This window comes from Rhinoraja longicauda, chromosome 15 (assembly GCF_053455715.1).
Source record: "Rhinoraja longicauda isolate Sanriku21f chromosome 15, sRhiLon1.1, whole genome shotgun sequence".
Classification (NCBI taxonomy): Eukaryota; Metazoa; Chordata; class Chondrichthyes; order Rajiformes; family Arhynchobatidae; genus Rhinoraja; species Rhinoraja longicauda.
In genome coordinates this window covers 34,368,819-34,390,255 of record NC_135967.1, presented here as the reverse complement: position 1 = coordinate 34,390,255, position 21,437 = coordinate 34,368,819, and the positions used below count along the sequence as shown (strand labels likewise).

The following is a 21,437-nucleotide window of genomic DNA, read 5'->3' as shown; positions in this document are numbered from 1 at the left end:
AAATGGCAGACAAAAAGCCTTTATATTGATTTCACTTAACACTGTTTATTTCATATACCTAAAGCAGACAAGTCAATTCCAAAATAAAATATAGCAGATAAAGAAATAACTGGATCAGGTGTTCCAAAATACAAAAGTCTAAACTGACAAAGTATCTAAATAAATATCACAAGATATGAATCCAAAGATCGTTTAAAATATGTACCAAAACAGGGTGCAAAACTTAACAGAAAACTTAATTAAAATATTTTTGGCATTCCTGTAACCTTGAAACATTGCATTTAATGTTGCACCATTAACGGAAAACACATTCTTAGAGGGTGAAATAGAAAAATTAATTGTTTACCCTAAAAAAAGGGTAATGACTGAAGATATGTGCTTTCATTCAATTTCATTTGCATTTTCTTCCAGCCTTTTCATAATTTGGATTTCATGTCAATTGGGCAAAGCAGCCCAGAAATGCAAGGAATTGTTCAAATGCAGACTGGTGTAGGATACAAGTCTCACATAGGACTCCATTGCCACTGATTTCCTTTTCTCAGCTGAACAGTGTATTGTCTCGCCTAAGTTAGCAAGGTTGGTTTCAGCTGCTATAGGTTCAATGTGGATATCAATTCTGCCCAAAATCTATCACTATGCTTTGGCAGAGACTCTGAACCAATAATATGATTCTATCTGAGTGGATTACTGAACTAAAAAAAGAAGTGAAACCCTTGACACTCTAATTCAAACATATTCCTGGTCCAAGGTGACAGAATAGACAGAGGCACTTCTGACCACTGATTGCTTGTGTATTTTGTGCTCACGCATTTTGGTTGATACTGATCGTTGAACGCAAGCTTTTCTTCTCAATGTAGCATGCACAAATTTTCCTCGATAATTGTCTCCAGCCAGGAAGTACAAAATGGGGTCAATGCAGCTATTGATGCTGGCCAGTGGTCTCGTGATTTTATATGTGAAGTTCACAATATCAAGTGCATGGCAGCTCTTCTTGAGTATCCGGAAGGTGTAATACATTGTTCTTGTGATGTGGAAAGGTACAAAACACACAAAAAAGACCAGCAACACGATGATGATAAGTTTAATGGCCTTGTTTTTGACAATGGATGGGCCTGCGCTGTAGTTGGATCCACGTGCTTTGCTCAACTCTCTGGTCATTAAGCTGTAACAGACAGTGATGGTGAAGAAGGGAATAACGAAAAGAATCACCATGATGGCAGAACTGTACAAAACATACCGTGGAAAATCCTCCCTGCGGGTTGTGTCATGACAGAGTATGTCATCACCCCGCTTGCTTGTTGTGACAAACAGTAAATTGGGGATGAGGCAGATGATGACAGATATCCAGACCAGCATACTCACAATCCAGGCACGTTTCACTTTCTTCCACATGAGTGATTGAATGGGGTAGCACACACCCAGGTACCTGTGGACACTGATGCAGGTAAGAAAGAGGATGCTGGAGTACAGGTTGGCATAAAAGAGGAAACGGGTTAATTTACAAAGGACTACACCAAATGGCCAATCGTTACGATTGGCATAGTAATATGTAAGGAGTGGCAGAGATAACACATAAAGAAGATCTGAAATGGCCAGGTTAAACATGTAGATTGTACTGGCAGTCCATGGCCTCATCTTACACACAAACATCCAAAGTGCTGTTGTATTAAGAATTAGGCCCAGCACACACACTGTTCCATAGGACACTGGCAATAAGATGTATTTGAACTCCTCATTAAAATGACAACTGTAATTTTTACCACCAGAGCCGCTAGCATTACCCGAAGCAGTTTGCAGGGACTCATATTCAGGAGGTCTTGTGATTGAGGTTGTTGAATCAGTAGAGCGCAGATGATAGTTCAGAAGTATTCTCCCTGCCATTCAAAACTCTTCAACGTTAAAGACAAACCTGGAATTAAGAAGAAGCAATGCTCAGAAATCCCTTGCCTGGAATATAATTGTATCAAATTCCATATATATCTCGCAGCAGAAATAGGTACACCCCATACACTAAGAGGTTTTAAAAATCAATCTTATAGCAGATAGATGTGTTTGACACATATGGAAATGCTGTTGGTAAGAGTTGCTATATCTAACTTAATTCAGACATGTGTGTTGGGTCACAATTTAAATTAGGGTTGATTGTAGAAGACCGGCTACTATACTAGTGGGTGCTGTCTGGCACTGTTGCTGGCAAACACAATGGCAAATTCCATGTCATGAGGAACAGGGTGTATCTGGGGATTCATTCCAATTGTAGGCAAATCTGAGACTGCAACCGTGATGAACAGCCAGTTGGTAGAGAAGTCAGACTGCAAGAAAGGTGTGTGTGGACAGACAGCCCTTTCTCACGGGCTCAATGGGTGTACGGCTTCAAAATGAGTGAAAGACTTCAACAGGGTGTTCAACACTTGATCCATCTGATGCATCCAATGTGGAGATGAGGAGAGTGGAGAGTGAGATATAATCCTACTTATTTTCTCCTTCAGATTCCTTGAAAATATAAATTCCTCTTGTGTGATTAGAAACTCTGGAGGGATATTTGGCTTCTAGGTGAGAATACTGCAAGAAATCCTTTCAATTTTTTGATTGTTAAGTCAGATACTTTAAGCATATTTCAGATTTTTTTATTGCTTTGACCACAGAAATAGTCTATTATTTCTTATGTCTGATTCACCAAAAACAAATATTTTCTGTAACTTAGTCAGTTACTATGGTGCCATTTGCATGGCACACCCAATAGCTTTTCAAACAATGTCTCAAAGATTAAGGTTATGTGGCATAATGTAAATATACATGTGATGATCATTTTCTCCAATAGTATCCCATAGCTCAAATAGACAAGGAACAAATAAAGATACTGTGAGAATGAAATGCAGAGGCATACGTTTGCATGACAGATGTTGATTAGGACTAAAGCAGCATTAAGGTAGTCAATGAAGTATGACATGTTTATTATTTTTGCAACCAAAGACACATAAATTATAAATCTTGCAAGCAAATGAAATCCAATCTGTCAATATTTTCTTAAGAGTTTTGCTCTCTAAAGGACGTGCGCATGGCCAACAAGACCAATATATCATCCTGGACCCAACTTCCCCACGAGAGACTAGTGGTAAGCTGACATCTTACATCACACCAGTCCCTATGTATTTTGCAACAGGACGGTGTAAAACTTGCAGGTGTTTGTGAAATGTACTGAAAAATGTCAGGTAGGGTTTAATCGTCACAAGTGTGAGGTGTCGCTGTTTGGGAGTCCTAATGAGGCTAGGACATACATCACAAATGGCCTTTGAGAAGGCAGAGAGAAAAAATAAAATTTGTGAAAGAACTAATATTCTATTACTTTTTATGTGAACAAAGCGCATTTACTCCAAAGCGCATTTCTCCCACCATCTCCGATCACCCCGTCACCCTGTTCCTTTCTGCTCCTCCGTATGGTCATCCCCACATCTGTCCCATTTTTGCCTTTAATCCCTCCTTTTTCCTCTCCCCATCCCCTTTTACCCATATCTCTCCCTGCAACTTCACATTTCACTCCTCCTCTTCTGTGGTTATCTAACACATTTTGGGTCCTTTTCGTCAACAGAGTTTTTATTACCTCCACTCATCCATCTATCAACTACTCTCACCTGTCACTTGACTGGCTTTGGCCCACCCCTAACTCTCTTTTTCAGCTTTCTCCCCTCTAGTCCATCAGTCTAAAGAAAAGGTCTCGATCCAAAATGTCACCTGTCCATTCCCTCCACAGATTCTGCCTACCCGACTGAATTCCTTTTGCTCAAGTTTTCAGCATCTGCACCAGTCTGACACCATTATTCATGTACAGAACTGTCAACATTTTAGGTGAGAAAGACATGTACCATAAATTGAAAAGAATCACAATTTATTATCTATTTTTTTATTCTACAACTGGCTTCAGAAACATGATCTCCCCTTTAACTTTGCCATGATTTTAATGGAATTACTTCATTACTACGTTAATTTTCAATCACATTCACCAAAAAGACTAGTAATAAAAATCTTATCATAATAGAAAAGTATTTTTTATGGTCAGCCAATTGAAGTACTTTGCCCAGAAAGTGAATAAAAATAAATGTGGAATTACCATTCTTCAATTTATGAATTGGTGTTCGAGGTTTTAACACTTGTTTATTTAATTTTTTCATACTTTTTCCTTCTGTCTCTTTCTGTTCTCATTCTTAATCTAATCTTTCTTTTCTTCATATTATTTTTCATTCACTACCCGATTCACCCATACAAAAGTACTCTCCTCTTAATTTGCTTACTTTACAACTTTATTAGAGATATTTATTGTGTTATTGAGGAAGGTCATCAATGCCCTGCCATTCTGGTTGTCTCATTATCAATTTTCACTTCCAACAACTTTGAGGACAAAAGATTAAAACCTAAACATGCGAACACACATTTAACTTCAAGAGCATTCTGAGTGATGCCCAATCCTTGCAAAATATGAGCCACTGTCTGCTATTTTAATTGTTAGATGGGTGAGCAGAACATTATTCTAATGTGAAAGGTAGAAAGGTGTTCAACTGACGGTTTAAACTATGCAGAATATAAACATGTACGGTAATCAGAGTTAATATTATGCTTAGCCTTGAAATGAGTGTCAGGGTTAATGTACCTCATAACTGAATGAGAAAAAAAATCCAGTTTGGTCTGAGTTCTGCACCACATGACAAGGCATATGCTGCATAAGGGCTGTAAAATGCTCATATGTTGTGAATTTTATTGGTATAATTGTGTATGTTTATAAAATATATTATTACTCTTAGGCATAAAGCTTTGGACAAATTGATTGTTCGTAAATATTAATCCAAAACAAGGTAAATAAGACTGCATGAGAGCCACCTGTTAACTGAATGTTGTAAAATCCTCACTGCCTGCATCTTATGTACTAGGGAGTCCATGAATAAAAACCTGCCCGTGGCCATTGCGTATGAATTTACAGAGGCCAATCAATCTACAAACTCGCACATCTTTGGAATGTGGGAGGAAATTGGAGCATCTGAAGGAAACCCATACAGACACAGAGTGAAAATGCAAACTTCCACATAGACAGCTCTAGAGGTCGGGATCAAACCCAGGGCTCTGGCGTTGTGAGGCAGCATTCTCTATCACCTGTGCCACTGTGGTGCCCACTATTATTTTGAATATGAAATTGAACTATTTCAGATAACTTGCTTCCCTGTTTGTAGCTAGTTCTGATTCATCTATTTTAATATTAATTCAGTTCTCAATTTCCATTTACAATGCCTCATCTAATAGGCATTTTGTATACCTTAACATGTATTTCACAGCTTTTACAAGTCTTTTTGTTTCTTTTTCTGTTTCTTCAACTGCCCTCGTTAATCTAACAAACAAACAGTTTTGTAAGCAATTTATCACCACAAGATGCCGGCCCCGCCTGTCAAAGAAATTCATTTTATTTCATTCATCCCCAACCCCCACCCCTGCCTTCGCTATAACAAAATTAGGTGGCCCAGTGGTGCAGTGGTAGAGCTGCTGCCTTATAACACCAGAGACTTGGGTTCGATCCTGACTACGGGTGCTGTCTGTATGGAGTTTTTTCTCCCTGTGACTGCATGGGTTTTCTCTGGGTACTCCGGTTTCCTCCCATGCTCCAAAGACATACAATTTGTAGGTTAATTGGCTTCTGCAAATTGTCTCTAGTGTGTAGGATAGAACTAATTTATGGGTGACCGTGGTTGGCTTGGACTCAGTGGGCCGAAGGGCCTGTTTCCATACTGTATCTCTAAAACTTGTTTTTTCTCTTTCCCAGTTCTCTGACCTAACACATGCTTCTCTTTCCACGGATAATGTCTGCTGAGTGTTTCCAAATTTTGTTGATTTAAATTCTGACTTTCAGCACATGCTGGTTTTTAATCTTCATTTCTAATCAATCATTGATGGACAAGGCTTTTGCCTAAGCCTACAAACTGACTCATGGATAAACAGTTTTATTTCATTGGACGCAATTCAATGGATCTATGAACATTATGTTTCCTGTCACAACAAAGGTAGAGTTCAGCTATTGTAAATGTCTATAAAATGTTTGCACCACACCCTCAAATTCCTTTTTTTTGCAAGAGCATTCAGAACTTTATAATAGAAACATAGAAACATAGAAAATAGGTGCAGGAGTAGGCCATTAGGCCCTTCGAGCCTGCACCGCCATTCAATATGATCATGGCTGATCATCCAGCTCAGCAACCTGTACCTGCCTTCTCTCCATACCCCCTGATCCCTTTAGCAAAAAGTGCCACATCTAACTCCCTCTTAAATATAGCCAATGAACTGGCCTCAACTACCTTCTGTGGCAGAGAATTCCACAGACTCACCACTCTCTGTGTAAAGAAATGTTTTCTCATCTCGGTCCTAAAAGACTTCCCCCTTATCCTTAAGCTGTGACCCCTGGTTCTGGACTCCCCCAACATCGGGAACAATCTTCCCGCATCTAGCCTCTCCAACCCCTTTTGACACAATAATTAGACACAACCCTATAATTTCTAAATTGTTTTCTGCCTATTGTTGCTGTTAATGGTGCCAGCTTTCTGATTCATAATATACTTTTTGAACCTACTTTTTAATGTTAACTGAGTAAGAAAGGTATGTATTAGTGCAAGCCAGATTTGCCTCCATGGAACCCTCATGGGTTACTGATATATCCAACCGTCAAATGTCCCTATTTGTGGTTAATGGGAAATATCAGTCCTAATTCCTCCTCACAATTCCACGATAAATGCCCTATATTTATACATACGGAACAGAACTCTCACAAACACAGGGGTGGAAATTTTGATCAATGCATTGCTAAAATCGAACCTGAGGAAAGTGAATAAAAGGAGTGAGCAATTCAGGAAGTTAACTTTTCAATGTTTTCATAAATTTCACAGCGTTTCACACAGCAAATGTTGCACAATGAATCATTCTTTATCAACTTCCTTGTTATTATTACTCATTTACTCTATTTATGATTTTGACCATATTGCAAAGATTTCCAGCTGAAAACAGAAGCAAATTGGAAAATGGAAACAACCTTCAGGATTATCCTTGCCACCAATACATTCGTCTCAATCTGTAGATGTAAATGCACCTTATAGTCACATCAGGACATTACTGTCTAGCTCAATAAATTATTCCACTGAAGTCAATGGAACTAATCTGTCAGTGGAGGCAGAGCACAAAACTCAGACAGGACGGCAGTGCATTTACTACCACAAAGTGGGAATAAATTTCTAAGCTACCTTTTAAATGCATCTCGGCAATAGTCTTCAAATACACACGCTCCCCTGCTTGTAAATGACCTGACTTACAGAAATCTAAATTTATACAAATTCTCCCATACATTTTAAAAACATTTCAAGCTAGTCATAATAATAATAAATTGCTACATAATATTAATTAATGACTGGAAGCAGTATATATTCCATTATCTTAATTATGGGCAGTTTATTGGATGATTATTCAGTGAAATGAATGAATTATATCAAGTCTGTGCAGGGGGATACGTTACCTTTAGCTATAGAAAACGGATGATTTTGGCTTATGGGGAAATGGGGTACAAGAAGGAGATAGAGAACTTATTAACATGTTGTCAGGGCAACCTGCTCTCTCTCAATGTCAGCAAGACGAAGGAGCTTGTTGATAACTTCAGGAAGCATAGTGGAGTGCATGCCCCAGTCGGCATCAATGGTGCTAAAGTGGCTGAGAGCTTCATGTTCCTTGGCATTAATATTATCAATGATCAGTTGCGGACCAACCACATTGAAGCAACAGCTAAGAAGGCACACCAACGTCTCTACTTCCTGAGGAGCCGAGGAAATTCAGCATGTCTCCAGTGAGTCTTGCAAACTTCTACATATGCATCATAGAAAGCATATTGTCAGGATGCATCACAGCTTGGTTTGGGAACAGCTCTGCCCAAGACCACAAAGAATCACAGAGAGTTTTGGGTGTTACCCAGTCCATCACACAAACCACACACTTTGCACCATGGACTGCATCTACATCGCACTGCCTGGGAAAAGCAGCCAACATAATCAAAGACTTGTCCCACACCAATCATTCCTTCTTCTCCCTGCTCCTGTTGGGCAGAAGGTGCTTGAAAACATGCACCACCAGACTCAGGAACAGCTTCTTCATCTGTTTTCAGGCTTCTGAACACTCCTTCCATAAGCTAGGGTACTGTCTGATTCACCTTTACCCCATTGTGGACAAAATACTTTGACTATGGAACTGGCGCGTTACAATGCCGAGAACTATATTCTGCACTATCTTCCCCTTTGTTTTACCTATTGTATTTGATAGGCTTGATTGTATTTATGGATATATTATCTGATTTGCTTGAATAGCATGATAAACAAATGATTTTCACTGTACCTTGGTACATGTGACAGTAATAATAAACCTAAACCTCAGTGCCTCCTACATTCACATCAAATCATCAATGCGCGTACTGGTCCCAGTACCAATCTCTGAAGTACACCATTGCTCACAGGCTTCCAATTGCAAAAACAATCTTCGATCATTGCCCTATGTTAGAGCCATAGAAATATACAGAACAGAAATTGGCCCTTCAGCTCACTACATCCATGCCACTCGTCATACCTATCTACTGAAATCCCATTTGCCCACGTTAGGTCCATAATCTTCAATGCCATGGTGATCCAAGTACTTGTCTAGATGCTTCTTGAATGTCAGGACTGTATCTCCCTTCACCATCACTTCAGGACGTACATTCCAGATGTCAACCACCCTCTGCATTAACAAATTCCCCCCCTTAGATCCCTTCTAAACTTCCTGTATATTTATTAACTTAATACTAATATTCTCTTGTCTTCAAAACCCTCACTGTACGAAGAAGATTTTACTATCTACCCTATCTATCCACCTCATATTTTTATACACTGTACCAAGGATTGAACAGGGAGAATCAGCCCAGCCTATCAAGTTGGTTTTATAACTAAAGTGCTTCAGTTCCAGCAGCATCCTGGTGAAGCTCCTCTCGGGTGCAAATACATTCCTATAGTGTGCCGACCAGAACTGCAGGTTTGTAGGTGTAATCCAGGTGTGGCCTAACCAATGTTTTATAAAGTTGCATCATGACGTCCCAGCTTTTATATTCTGAGAGTAAACATCCACATTCTTTGCAAAAAATTCCAGAAGATTAATCAAGCATGATTTCCCCTTCATAAATCCAGGCTTACTTTGACTGATCCTGTCACTGCTTTCCAAATGCGCTGCTACAACATCTTCCCCACTACCCATGTAAGGCTGACTGGTCTATAATTCCCCGATTTCTCTCTCCGTCCTTTCTTAAAAAGTGGAGTTACATTAGCTGCCCTCCAGTCCACAGGAACTGATCCAGTCGAGAGAACATTAAAAAATTATCACCAATGCATCCACGATTTCTAAGGCCACCTCCTTGAGTACTATGGAATGCAGACCATCTGGCTCTGGGGATTTATCTGCCTTCAGTCCCAACAGTTTACCTAACACCATTTCCTGACTAATGTGGATTCCCTTCAGTTCCTCCCTCCCTTGGTCCCCTAGTATTTCTGGGAAATTGTTTGCGTTTTCCTTCGTGAAGACAGAGCCAAGGTACTCGTTTAATTGTTCTGCCATTTCCTTGTTTCAATTGTTTGTACAAATGTTTCAATATAGGGGTTTGTATATTTTTCTGTGTGTTTCTATAAGAAACAGTCTGTCTCAGCGAAGGAAGCCACGATAAAGAAAGCTGCTTTAAAATAATGTCATTTTTCAAGTTAAATAGCTGTAAATAATTGTTTGTTAGTTGATATTACTGACTTTTCTCCAATGTGAACGAACTATAAGTAAGACAGATCAAAGCAAACGAAACACAGAAAATACATTTTAGGATAAAGTAGACCAAGTGGACCCATTGGGCCCACAACTCATTCGGTTGCCATTGTGATGTGGGAAAATTGTGCTTTTTTCTTTAAAATAAATGGCCAAAACGGTACATGATAGCACGACAATTTTAAGCCCACCTTACCGTTGTCCCGTGGTCTTATTGGAAGAAGTTTCATCAAAATAGGTGTTATATTTTTTTAAGTTTTATTCACATTTTAATGTTTAAATCTATCTCCGAGGGAGGAGGGGGAAGGGAGGAGAGGATAGGGGGGGGAGAGGAGAGGGGGGAAGAGGAGAGGGGGGGTGAGGAGAGGAGAGGGGGGAAGAGGAGAGGAGAGGGGGGGAGAGGAGAGGGGGGAGAGGAGAGGAGAGGGGGAGAGGAGGAAGGGGGGGAGGAGGGGGGGAGAGGAGGAAGGGGGGAGAGGAGAAGTGGGTGGGGAGAGGAGTGGGGGCTGGAGGGGGATCAGGCGCTGCGTGAATGCGGGACGGGTTTGGGCCCAGCTGGTCCGCCTGGTCTAATTAGTCTGACCTTTAACTGCTCGGTGGCGGCTCCGGGGCTGAGCGGTGAAGGAGATGCCCGTGGCTCAGAGTGGCGGCAACAGCGGCGGTGATGCTGAGCGGCAGCTGGAGGCTCAGCGGCGTCGGCAGCGATGGAGACGCCCGGGGTTTAGAGTGGCAGCGGCTGCGGTGATGGCGGGGCAAGGGCTCCGGGGCTCAGCGACACGACCGGCGTTTAGCGACGGAGACGCCCGGGGTTTAGAGGGGCAGCGGGAGCCAATATGGAGACGCCCGGGGTTTAGAATGGCGGCAGCGGTGATGGCGGGGCGGGGACCCAGGGGCTCAGTGAGGCTGCAGCGATGGAGACGCCCGGGGTTTCGGGCGGCGGAAGCGGTGATGGCGGGGCGGGGACCCCGGGGCGGAGCGGCAGCCATGATGGAGACGTCCAGGGTTTGGAGCGGCGGCGGTGACGCTCCCCCCACTTGGGCCACGGAACCAAACGGGCGTCTGGCGGGAAGTGGGATCACGAAAATGATGACCTTCCCCCCAACTGTAGGCGCTGGTATGGTGGCCATCTTAGATGAGGACCAGCCCCAACTGCGCATGCGCTGGTTTTTAAAACCTTTAAAATGTGAATAAGTTAAAAAATATAACACCAATTTCAATAAAACAACCATTTTTACCATTAAAGTAAAAATGGTAAATTTTTGACTAAGTGGGCCTAAAAATGTCGCGCTATCTTGTAAAGTTTTGGCTGAAGTCACAAACAAACAAACAAACGAGAGTTTTAGTATATAGATTACTGACAGCAATCTATATAAATTATTGATGTTGAGTTCTTATACAGAGTCCAATTGATTTGCACTTCAAAACCTCACTAATCAAATTCACCACAGCAAAAACAGTAAGGGTCTCTGTGGAATTAGTTTGGCGATAGTTTACAGCAGCAACTTTTTAGTTGTAATCAGTCTAAATGTGATTCAGGGAAACTGTAGAATGTGTCAACAAAATTTGTTTGGTCATTTTCTGTTTTGTATCAAACAAATTATTTTTACCTTGTTCTGAAAGAATTACATTGAGATTAATTGACATTTTCAGACAGTAACAAGGAAACTGTAACAGGGAATCCATTTTAATCATAATCATTATCACACTTTATTCGGCAAGTATGTTTTGCAACATACGAGGAATTTCATTTGCCATACAGTCATAAAAAGCAACAGAACACACAAAATACATTCTAACATGAACATCCACCACAGTGACTCCTCTTCATTCCTCACTGTGATGGAAGGCAAAAAATTTCAATCTCTTCCCTTCTTTGTCCTCCAGCAGTCGGGGGCCTCTGACCTTCCGTTGACGGGATGATTTTACTCCCGTAGCCGGCGGCAGGCCTTCCTCGTTGGGGTGATCAAGCTCCTGCATTGAGGGGGGTGGGGGATCTCAGCTCCCACACGCCGGGCGATCTACCCCGGGTCGAGGCTTTTTGAACTTTTTATTCATTTCTTAAATATTGAGCTCTTCAATTCAACTGGCTTTTTAAGAATTTCACATATCTTTGATGCTGCCAGAGCCAGATACCTGATGCTGAACCCCAATGTGTCAACAGATATATTCCCACAGAATATTATCAATCACATCCTGAATTTAGCTAACCTCAATCCTAACTCTGCAATTTGACGCTGCCTTCGGTCTCTCATAGTCATCAGTGAAATTTACTATGATCAACTTCTGAAAACATTTTAAAGCATTTATACAAATAATATTCAAGCACATCAGAGTAAGGAGAGAATACTAGACCATCAAAGAAGCTACCTTTCAGATAAATTATTAAATCAGGAATAGGTCTACCGTCTCAGAAGTACATGTCTGATTCAAAGGCACAATTCAGTGAAGACCAAAGAAGTTCTCAAACCCTCAAACTGGGCAAATCAACACGTCACCCTTCCAGATTCATTGGTCTTTTATCTCATTACATTGTGAAACAAACTCACTGTTGTGCCTTTAACTTATTTCATGACTACATTTAGCAGTAATCCTTTGCTCCAAAAAGTTTTGCAATGTCTTTCTTTCCCTTTCGTATGTGGGATGCTCACTTATTGATCGAGAATGATTTAAATTAGTTCATCTCTAATCATAAAAAAAGAAACAAGCACATTGAATACATACTCACCAGGCAGCTTTGTCTCTGGATAAGAGAAGTGATGTAACTGCGAGTCCTAGAAGCCTTCGCTGATAATACAGTCATTCCATAAAACAGATATCATGTCCACATTGAATTAGAAGGAAATTATGCTGGCTGGCTGTTAATTAGTGCCACAGCAGAGTGAACCTGAAATATGTTGTCCAGATCTATATTGCACCCAACAGAAGCAACTTTCAAAAGAGTTTAAAAAAAGAGGAATTAGAGATTTGCCGTTTGCTAGTTGATGTAAAAATAGTTGGACTCCAGCCAATTAATTTAGAGGAAGGAGAAAAAGTGTTCTGCACAGTAAAACTACAAGCTGGGCTCCTTCGGAAGTTTTATTGCTTAAGTTTCAATTTCAATCTAAGGCTGGTCAATGGCTCCTCCAATCAGAAGCTGAGGTTGCAAACTGTATATAGTCACGCCTTTAAACAACAGAGATTACCGCAAACTCTGACTGAATCAACAATAATCCTCATTCCTAAAAAAGATAAGGATTCTGAAGACCCTGGTTCGTATAGAGCGATAGCTCTTTTAAATACTGATCAGAAGATATTAGCGAAAATCTTAGCTCATAGATTAAGTCTAGTTATAGATAAATTGATACACCCCGATCAATCAGGCTTTATAGCCAAATGATATTCATTTTTCAATTTGAGACGCTTGTTCAATATAATATATTCAAATAGACTATTAAACGAAGATTTAGCAATCATCTCGCTAGATGCTGAAAAAGCATTTGATCAAGTAGAATGGCCCTATCTTTTCTCAGTGATGGAAACATTTCAATTAGGTGAAAATTTTTGTTCATGGGTGAAACTTTTAAATACATCCCCAACAGCTAGAATATTAACTAATCAAATGCTGTCATCCAAATTTCATTTATCTAGGGGTTGTAGACAAGGATGTCCACTATCACCGCTTCTATTTGCCCTTATTATAGAACCACTTGCTGAGAGTATTAGATCAAATTCAGATATTCACGGCTATAACAGTAAACATACAACCAATAAAATTTCTTTATATGCGGATGATGTATTAATATACATTACAAAGCCAGAAATTAGCATTTCGAATTTATTAAATCTCATAACTCAATTTGGTTCATTTTCAGGTTATAGAATTAACTGGTACAAAAGTGAAATTATGCCAATAATGGAGCATAATCCGGCCATACTTCAACAATTTCCTTTTAAAATTGCCTATGAAAAGTTTAAATATCTTGGAATTTACGTGACTAGGAAATATACTTCTTTATTTAAATTAAATTTTCCTCCTTTACTCACTAAATTACACAGAAATATCCAATTTTCGAAAACACTTCCTATATCATTAGTTGGTCGTAGTAATGCTATAAAGATGATCTTTCTCCCACAGCTACTATACTTATTTCAAGCAATTCCGATCTATCTTCCAAAAAAGTTTTTTTTTAAATTGATTCAATTGTTACTAATTTTATTTGGGACTACAAGTCTCATAGAATAAATAAAAGACATCTATGTAAGTCTAAAACTAATGGAGGAATTGCCTTATCTAACTTCTTATTTTATTATTGGGAAGTTAATATTAAAAATATAACCTGGTGGTTGGATGATTCTGATCAACAACCGGATTGGTTAAAGATGGAGAAAGAGGATTGTTTACCATTTGATATTGGTGCGATCCTCTTAGCTCCAATAAATTTAAATAAAAAAACATATGGAGGTAATCCCATTATACATAGTGTTATCCGTACCTGGAAACAATTAAATCTTACGTTAAAATTGAGTAAATTATCTGTTTTCCTGCCTATTGCGAATAACCCTTCTTTTAAACCGTCTGTCTTAGATAGAGGATTTGCTCAATGGAAAAGTTATGGAATTAAAAGGGTGGGAGATCTTTATCATAAGGGAACTTTTCTTTCTTTTCAGGATTTACAGCAGAAGTACGGATTACATGTTAATAATTATTTTAGATATTTACAACTTAGAGATTATGTAAAATTACACATGCAAGAATATAAGTTTAGAGGTCCAGAAACACTTGATGTATGCCTGAATCGACATTATAATTCAAATAAATTAATATCCTTTATTTATAATACTCTCCTGACACTGACATTCCGTCATCAGAATCTTATAGACGAGCATGGGAGGACGAATTGAATCAACTCATAATGCAAGATATATGGGATGAAAGTTTACAACATATGTTCATTAAATACTAGACATTCCTTAATACAATTTAAAATAATACATAGATTACATTATTCGAAGACGAAATTAAATAGGATTTTTCCTAGTATCTCTCCTATTTGTGATAAATGTCAATTTCAAGAAGCTAATTTAACTCATATTTTCGTAACTTGTATAAAAATGCAAAAATTCTGGTTGGAGATTTTTAAAATAGTTTCTAAAGTTATTAACAAGCAATTGGATATGGATCCAAAATTAATTATATTAGGATTATCAGAACATACTACAAACTTTACAACAAGTCAGGTACATTTTCTTGATTACAGTCTAATAACTGTGAAAAAATTAATACTTAAATTTTGGGAAAAAACAATAACCCCCACAATTAAAATGTGGACTACGGAAATGACAGAGACCCTGCATTTGGAAAAAATAAGATTTGCCTTAATTGACAAACCTGAGTTATTTTTTAAAATATGGTCTCCATTTATTGAATTTTTAGAAAAGTAAATGGGTTTGGCACAGGACTAAAATAAAAAATTTAAATTAAAAGTTGAAACTTGAGTTAAGGTTTGGATGTACAACTGTGGTTATTGTCTCCCGGATCTACTCCCTTTAATTTTTATAGTTATATCTTTTTTTTAATCCTCTTATTCTCTCTTCCCAATAGTTTATAGTTTGTTTTTTTTTGGGTTTTTTTCCTTTCTTCTTTATTTTTTATTTTCTCTCTTTAAAATTTTTTAAATTGAAGCTATGTAAGAACTCTGTAACAAATGTGTCTTTTATTTCTATTTGTACATATGCTTTTCAAATTTTTATTTTTTTTAATTAAAAAAAGAAGCTGAGGTTTAGAGATTATGACTTCTTCTATCTGCACCGATTAAAGTTTCACACAAAGGTCAGCTTCACAGAAATACAGGAATGACAAACCAGAGCAAAATGCATAATCCAATTTACCTACGAACAAAGGAACCTGTCAGTGTTGGGGAGGTAGAGCATTGCTTGGCAAAGCCCAGAAATTTGATCACATAACATGGTTTATTTCAGCATTATCTTCACAGCAAACAATTTTTCCTCAAGTGTAACATTACTGCAATAATTGAACTTGCGTAGATGACATATTTCCCCTGTCAGACACCCACATAGTGAAGTCACTCCACATGCAAAACGTACCAAGAACAATGACGGGGAAAATTCCCCATTTTTGGAGAACATTTTTCCTGCATCTAGCCTGTCCAATCCTTTAAGAATTTTATACGTTTCTATAAGATCTCCTCTCATCCTTCTAAATTCCAGTGAATACAAGCCCAGTCCACCCATTCTTTCATTATATGTCACTCCCACCATCCCGGGAATTAACCTGGTGAACCTACGCTGCACTCACTCAATAGCAATAATGTCCTTCCACAAATTAGGAGATTAAAATTGCACACAATACACCAGGTGCAGTCTCACCAGGGCCCTGTACAACTGCAGTAAGACCTCCTTGCTCCTAAACTCAAATCCTCTCGCAATGAAGGCCAACATGCATACTTTCAATGACTGATATACAAAACACCCAGGTCTCGATGTACCTCCCCTTTTCCTAATCTAACACCATTCAAATAATAATCTGCCTTCCTATTCTTGCCACCAAAGTGGATCACCTCACATTTATCCACATTATACTGCATCTGCCATGCATCTGCCCACTCAGCCAACCTATCCAAGTCACCCTGCAACCTTATAGCATTCTCCTCGCAGCTTAAACCAGCTTTGTGTCATCCGCAAACTTGGAGATATCACAATTAATCCCCTCATCTAAATCATTTAATATACAGTGCATTCAGAAAGTATTCAGACCACTTCACTTTTTCCACATTTTGTTACGTTACAGCCTTATTTTAAAATTGATTACATTCATTTTTTAATCATCCTCTACAAATAATACCTCATAATAAAATATCAAAAAAAGGTGTTTAGAAATTTTTGCAAAGTAATTAAAAAGAAATAACTGAAATATCACATTTACTTTGCAAAAATTTCTACGTGACATTTGGCATTCAGGCCAAAGAGTTCAATCTTGGTTTCATCAGACCAGAGAATTATAATTATTCTTGTTTAGGTGCCTTTTATCAAACTCCAAGCAATCTCCAAGCGGGCTGTCATGTTCCTTTTACTGAGGAGTGGCTTCCGTCTGGCAACTCTACCATAAAGGCCTGATTGATGGAGTGCTACAGATATAGTTGTCCTTCTGCAAGGTTCTCATCTCCACAGAGGAACACTGGAGCTCTGTCAGAGTGACCATCGGGTTCTTGGTCACCTCCGTGACCAAGGCTCTTCTCCCCCGATTGCTCAGTTTGGCTGGGCGGCCGGCTCTATGAAGGGTGAGCAGCCAGTTGTCGTGGTGCACGTTGGCACCAACGATTTAGGTAAAAAACGGGATGAGGTCCTACAAGGTGAATTTAGAGAGCTAGGAGATAAACTAAAAAGTAGGACCTCAAAGGTAATAATCTCTGGATTACTACCAGTGCCACGTGCTAGTCAGAGTAGGAATAGGAGGATATTTCAGATGAATACGTGGCTTGAAAAATGGTGCAAGGGGGAGGGATTCAAATTTTTAGGACATTGGAACCAGTTCTGGGAGAGGTGGGACCAGTACAAACAGGACGGTCTGCACCTGAGCTGGAATGGAACCAATGTCCTAGAGGGAGTGTTTGCTAGTGCTGTCGGGGAGGATTTAAACTAATGTGGCAGGGGGATGGGAGCAGGAGCAGAGAGACAGAGGGGTGTAAAATGAGGGTAGAAGCAACAGGTAGCAAGGTGAAAAGTAAAAGTGGTAGGCAGACAAATCCAGGGCAAAAATCAAAAAGGGCCACTTTTCAACATAATTGTATAAGGGGTAAGAGAGTTGTAAAAACAAGCCTGAAGGCTTTGTGTCTCAATAAGGCTGTAACGTAACAAAATGTGTAAAAAGTGAAGGGGTCTGAGTACTTTCTGAATGCACTGTATATTGTAAATAACTGGGGTCCCAGCACCGAGCCTTGCGGCACCCCACTAGTCATTGCCTGTCATTCTGAAAAGGACCCGTTAATTCCTACTCTTTGCTTCCTGTCTGCCAACCAGTTCTCTAACCAAGTAGTAGACACAAAATAGGAGTAATTCAGCAGGACAGTCAGCATCTCTGGAGAGAAGAGGTTCTCTATCCATGTCAATACCCTACCCCCAATACCATGTGCTCTAATTTTGCACACTTGTGTGAGACCTTGTCAAAGGCTTTTTCAAAGTGCAGATACACCACATCCACTGGCTCTCCCTTATCTATTTTACTTGTTACATCCTCCAAAAATTCCATAAGATTAGTCAAACATGATTTCCCCTTCATAAATCCATGCTGACTTTGACCAATCCTGTCACTACTTTCCAAATGCGCTGCTATAACATCTTTAACAATCAACTTCAGCATCTTTCTCACTACTGATGTAAGGCTAAATGGCCTATAATTCCCCATTTTCTCTCACTCCTTTCTTAAAAAGTGGAGTTACATTGGCTACCCTCCAGTCCACAGGAACTGATCCAGAGTCGAGAGAACATTAAAAAATGATCACCAATGCATCCACAATTTCTAAGGCCACCTCCTTGAGTACTCTGGGATGCAGACCACCAGGCCCTGGGGATTTATCTGCCTTCAGTCCTAACCTAACACCATTTCCTGACTAATGTGGATCCCCTTCAGTTCCTCCCTCCCACAAGATCCTCAGTCCACTAGTATTTCTGGGAAATTGTTTGTGTTTTCCTAAGTGATGACAGAGCCAAAGTACTTGTTTAATTGTTCTGCCATTTCTTTGTTTCAATTGTTAGTGCAAATGTTTCAATATAGGGGTTTGTATATTTTGCTGTGTGTTTCTATAAGAAACAGTCTGTCTCAGCAAAGAATGATGCTTTAAAAATGTCAGTCATTTTTCAAGTTAAATAGCTGTAAATAATTGTTTGTTAGTTGATATTACTGACTTTTCTCCAATGTGAACGAGCTATGATAAGTAAGACAGATCGAAGCAAATCAACTTCCAGAAAATAAATTTCATGATAAATTACTGACAGCAATCTATATAAATTATTGATAAATGTTGAGTTCTTATAAAGAGTCCAATTGATTTGCACTTCAAAACCTCACTAATCACAAATTCAGCACAGCAAAAACAGTAATGGTCTCTGTGGAATTAGTTTGGCAATAGTTTACAGCAGCAACTTTTTAGTTATAATCAGTCCAAATGTGATTCAGGAAAACTGCAGAATGTGTCAACAAAATTTGTTTGGGAATTTTCTGTTTTCTATCAAATAAATTATTTTTACCCTGTTATGAAGGAATTACATTGAAATCAATTGACATTTTCAAATAGTAACAAGGAAACTGTAACAGGGAATCCATTTTTATTCATTTCTTAAATATTGAGATTTTCAATTCAACTGGCTTATTAAGTATTTCACATATCTTTGATGCTGCCAGAGCCAGAAAACTGATGCTGAACCCTAATGTGTCAACAGATATATTTCCACAGAATATTATCAAGAAAACTAATGGCATGTTGATTTTGGATGGTTTTGGCTTATGGGGAAATGGAGTACAAGAAGGAGATAGAGAACTTATTAACATGTTGTCAGGGCAACCTGCTCTCTCTCAATGTCAGCAAGACGAAGGAGCTTGTTGATAACTTCAGGAAGCATAGTGGAGTGCATGCCCCAGTCGGCATCAATGGTGCTAAAGTGGCTGAGAGCTTCATGTTCCTTGGCATTAATATTATCAATGATCAGTTGCGGACCAACCACATTGAAGCAACAGCTAAGAAGGCACACCAACGTCTCTACTTCCTGAGGAGCCGAGGAAATTCAGCATGTCTCCAGTGAGTCTTGCAAACTTCTACATATGCATCATAGAAAGCATATTGTCAGGATGCATCACAGCTTGGTTTGGGAACAGCTCTGCCCAAGACCACAAAGAATCACAGAGAGTTTTGGGTGTTACCCAGTCCATCACACAAACCACACACTTTGCACCATGGACTGCATCTACATCGCACTGCCTGGGAAAAGCAGCCAACATAATCAAAGACTTGTCCCACACCAATCATTCCTTCTTCTCCCTGCTCCTGTTGGGCAGAAGGTGCTTGAAAACATGCACCACCAGACTCAGGAACAGCTTCTTCATCTGTTTTCAGGCTTCTGAACACTCCTTCCATAAGCTAGGGTACTGTCTGATTCACCTTTACCCCATTGTGGACAAAATACTTTGACTATGGAACTGGCGCGTTACAATGCCGAGAACTATATTCTGCACTATCTTCCCCTTTGTTTTACCTATTGTATTTGATAGGCTTGATTGTATTTATGGATATATTATCTGATTTGCTTGAATAGCATGATAAACAAATGATTTTCACTGTACCTTGGTACATGTGACAGTAATAATAAACCTAAACCTCAGTGCCTCCTACATTCACATCAAATCATCAATGCGCGTACTGGTCCCAGTACCAATCTCTGAAGTACACCATTGCTCACAGGCTTCCAATTGCAAAAACAATCTTCGATCATTGCCCTATGTTAGAGCCATAGAAATATACAGAACAGAAATTGGCCCTTCAGCTCACTACATCCATGCCACTCGTCATACCTATCTACTGAAATCCCATTTGCCCACGTTAGGTCCATAATCTTCAATGCCATGGTGATCCAAGTACTTGTCTAGATGCTTCTTGAATGTCAGGACTGTATCTCCCTTCACCATCACTTCAGGACGTACATTCCAGATGTCAACCACCCTCTGCATTAACAAATTCCCCCCCTTAGATCCCTTCTAAACTTCCTGTATATTTATTAACTTAATACTAATATTCTCTTGTCTTCAAAACCCTCACTGTACGAAGAAGATTTTACTATCTACCCTATCTATCCACCTCATATTTTTATACACTGTACCAAGGATTGAACAGGGAGAATCAGCCCAGCCTATCAAGTTGGTTTTATAACTAAAGTGCTTCAGTTCCAGCAGCATCCTGGTGAAGCTCCTCTCGGGTGCAAATACATTCCTATAGTGTGCCGACCAGAACTGCAGGTTTGTAGGTGTAATCCAGGTGTGGCCTAACCAATGTTTTATAAAGTTGCATCATGACGTCCCAGCTTTTATATTCTGAGAGTAAACATCCACATTCTTTGCAAAAAATTCCAGAAGATTAATCAAGCATGATTTCCCCTTCATAAATCCAGGCTTACTTTGACTGATCCTGTCACTGCTTTCCAAATGCGCTGCTACAACATCTTCCCCACTACCCATGTAAGGCTGACTGGTCTATAATTCCCCGATTTCTCTCTCCGTCCTTTCTTAAAAAGTGGAGTTACATTAGCTGCCCTCCAGTCCACAGGAACTGATCCAGTCGAGAGAACATTAAAAAATTATCACCAATGCATCCACGATTTCTAAGGCCACCTCCTTGAGTACTATGGGATGCAGACCATCTGGCTCTGGGGATTTATCTGCCTTCAGTCCCAACAGTTTACCTAACACCATTTCCTGACTAATGTGGATTCCCTTCAGTTCCTCCCTCCCTTGGTCCCCTAGTATTTCTGGGAAATTGTTTGTGTTTTCCTTCGTGAAGACAGAGCCAAAGTACTCGGTTAATTGTTCTGCCATTTCCTTGTTTCAATTG

The 21,437-nt window shown here is 39.5% G+C and overlaps 1 protein-coding gene across 2 annotated transcripts; it reads right to left on the bottom strand.

The window, feature by feature from the left end:
* Positions 1-501: 501 nt before the first annotated feature.
* Positions 502-12,685, bottom strand: LOC144600410 (P2Y purinoceptor 4-like). Of its 2 annotated transcripts, none has more exons than XM_078412002.1 (2): positions 12,569-12,685; positions 502-1,909 (listed from the first exon to the last, which is right to left on the bottom strand). In XM_078412002.1, the coding sequence occupies exon 2, from the start codon at positions 1,879-1,881 to the stop codon at positions 727-729; it is 1,155 nt and encodes a 384-aa protein (XP_078268128.1). In that variant the 5' UTR covers positions 1,882-1,909; positions 12,569-12,685; the 3' UTR covers positions 502-726. The 2 variants fall into 2 exon arrangements, with proteins under 2 accessions (XP_078268128.1, XP_078268129.1); XM_078412003.1 differs by having other exon boundaries at positions 12,565-12,620.
* Positions 12,686-21,437: the final 8,752 nt, after the last annotated feature.

Bases quoted from the DNA above. Each gene is read 5' to 3' on its own strand.
- LOC144600410 (XM_078412002.1), bottom strand. From the start codon at position 1,881: ATGGCAGGGAGAATACTTCTGAACTATCATCTGCGCTCTACTGATTCA.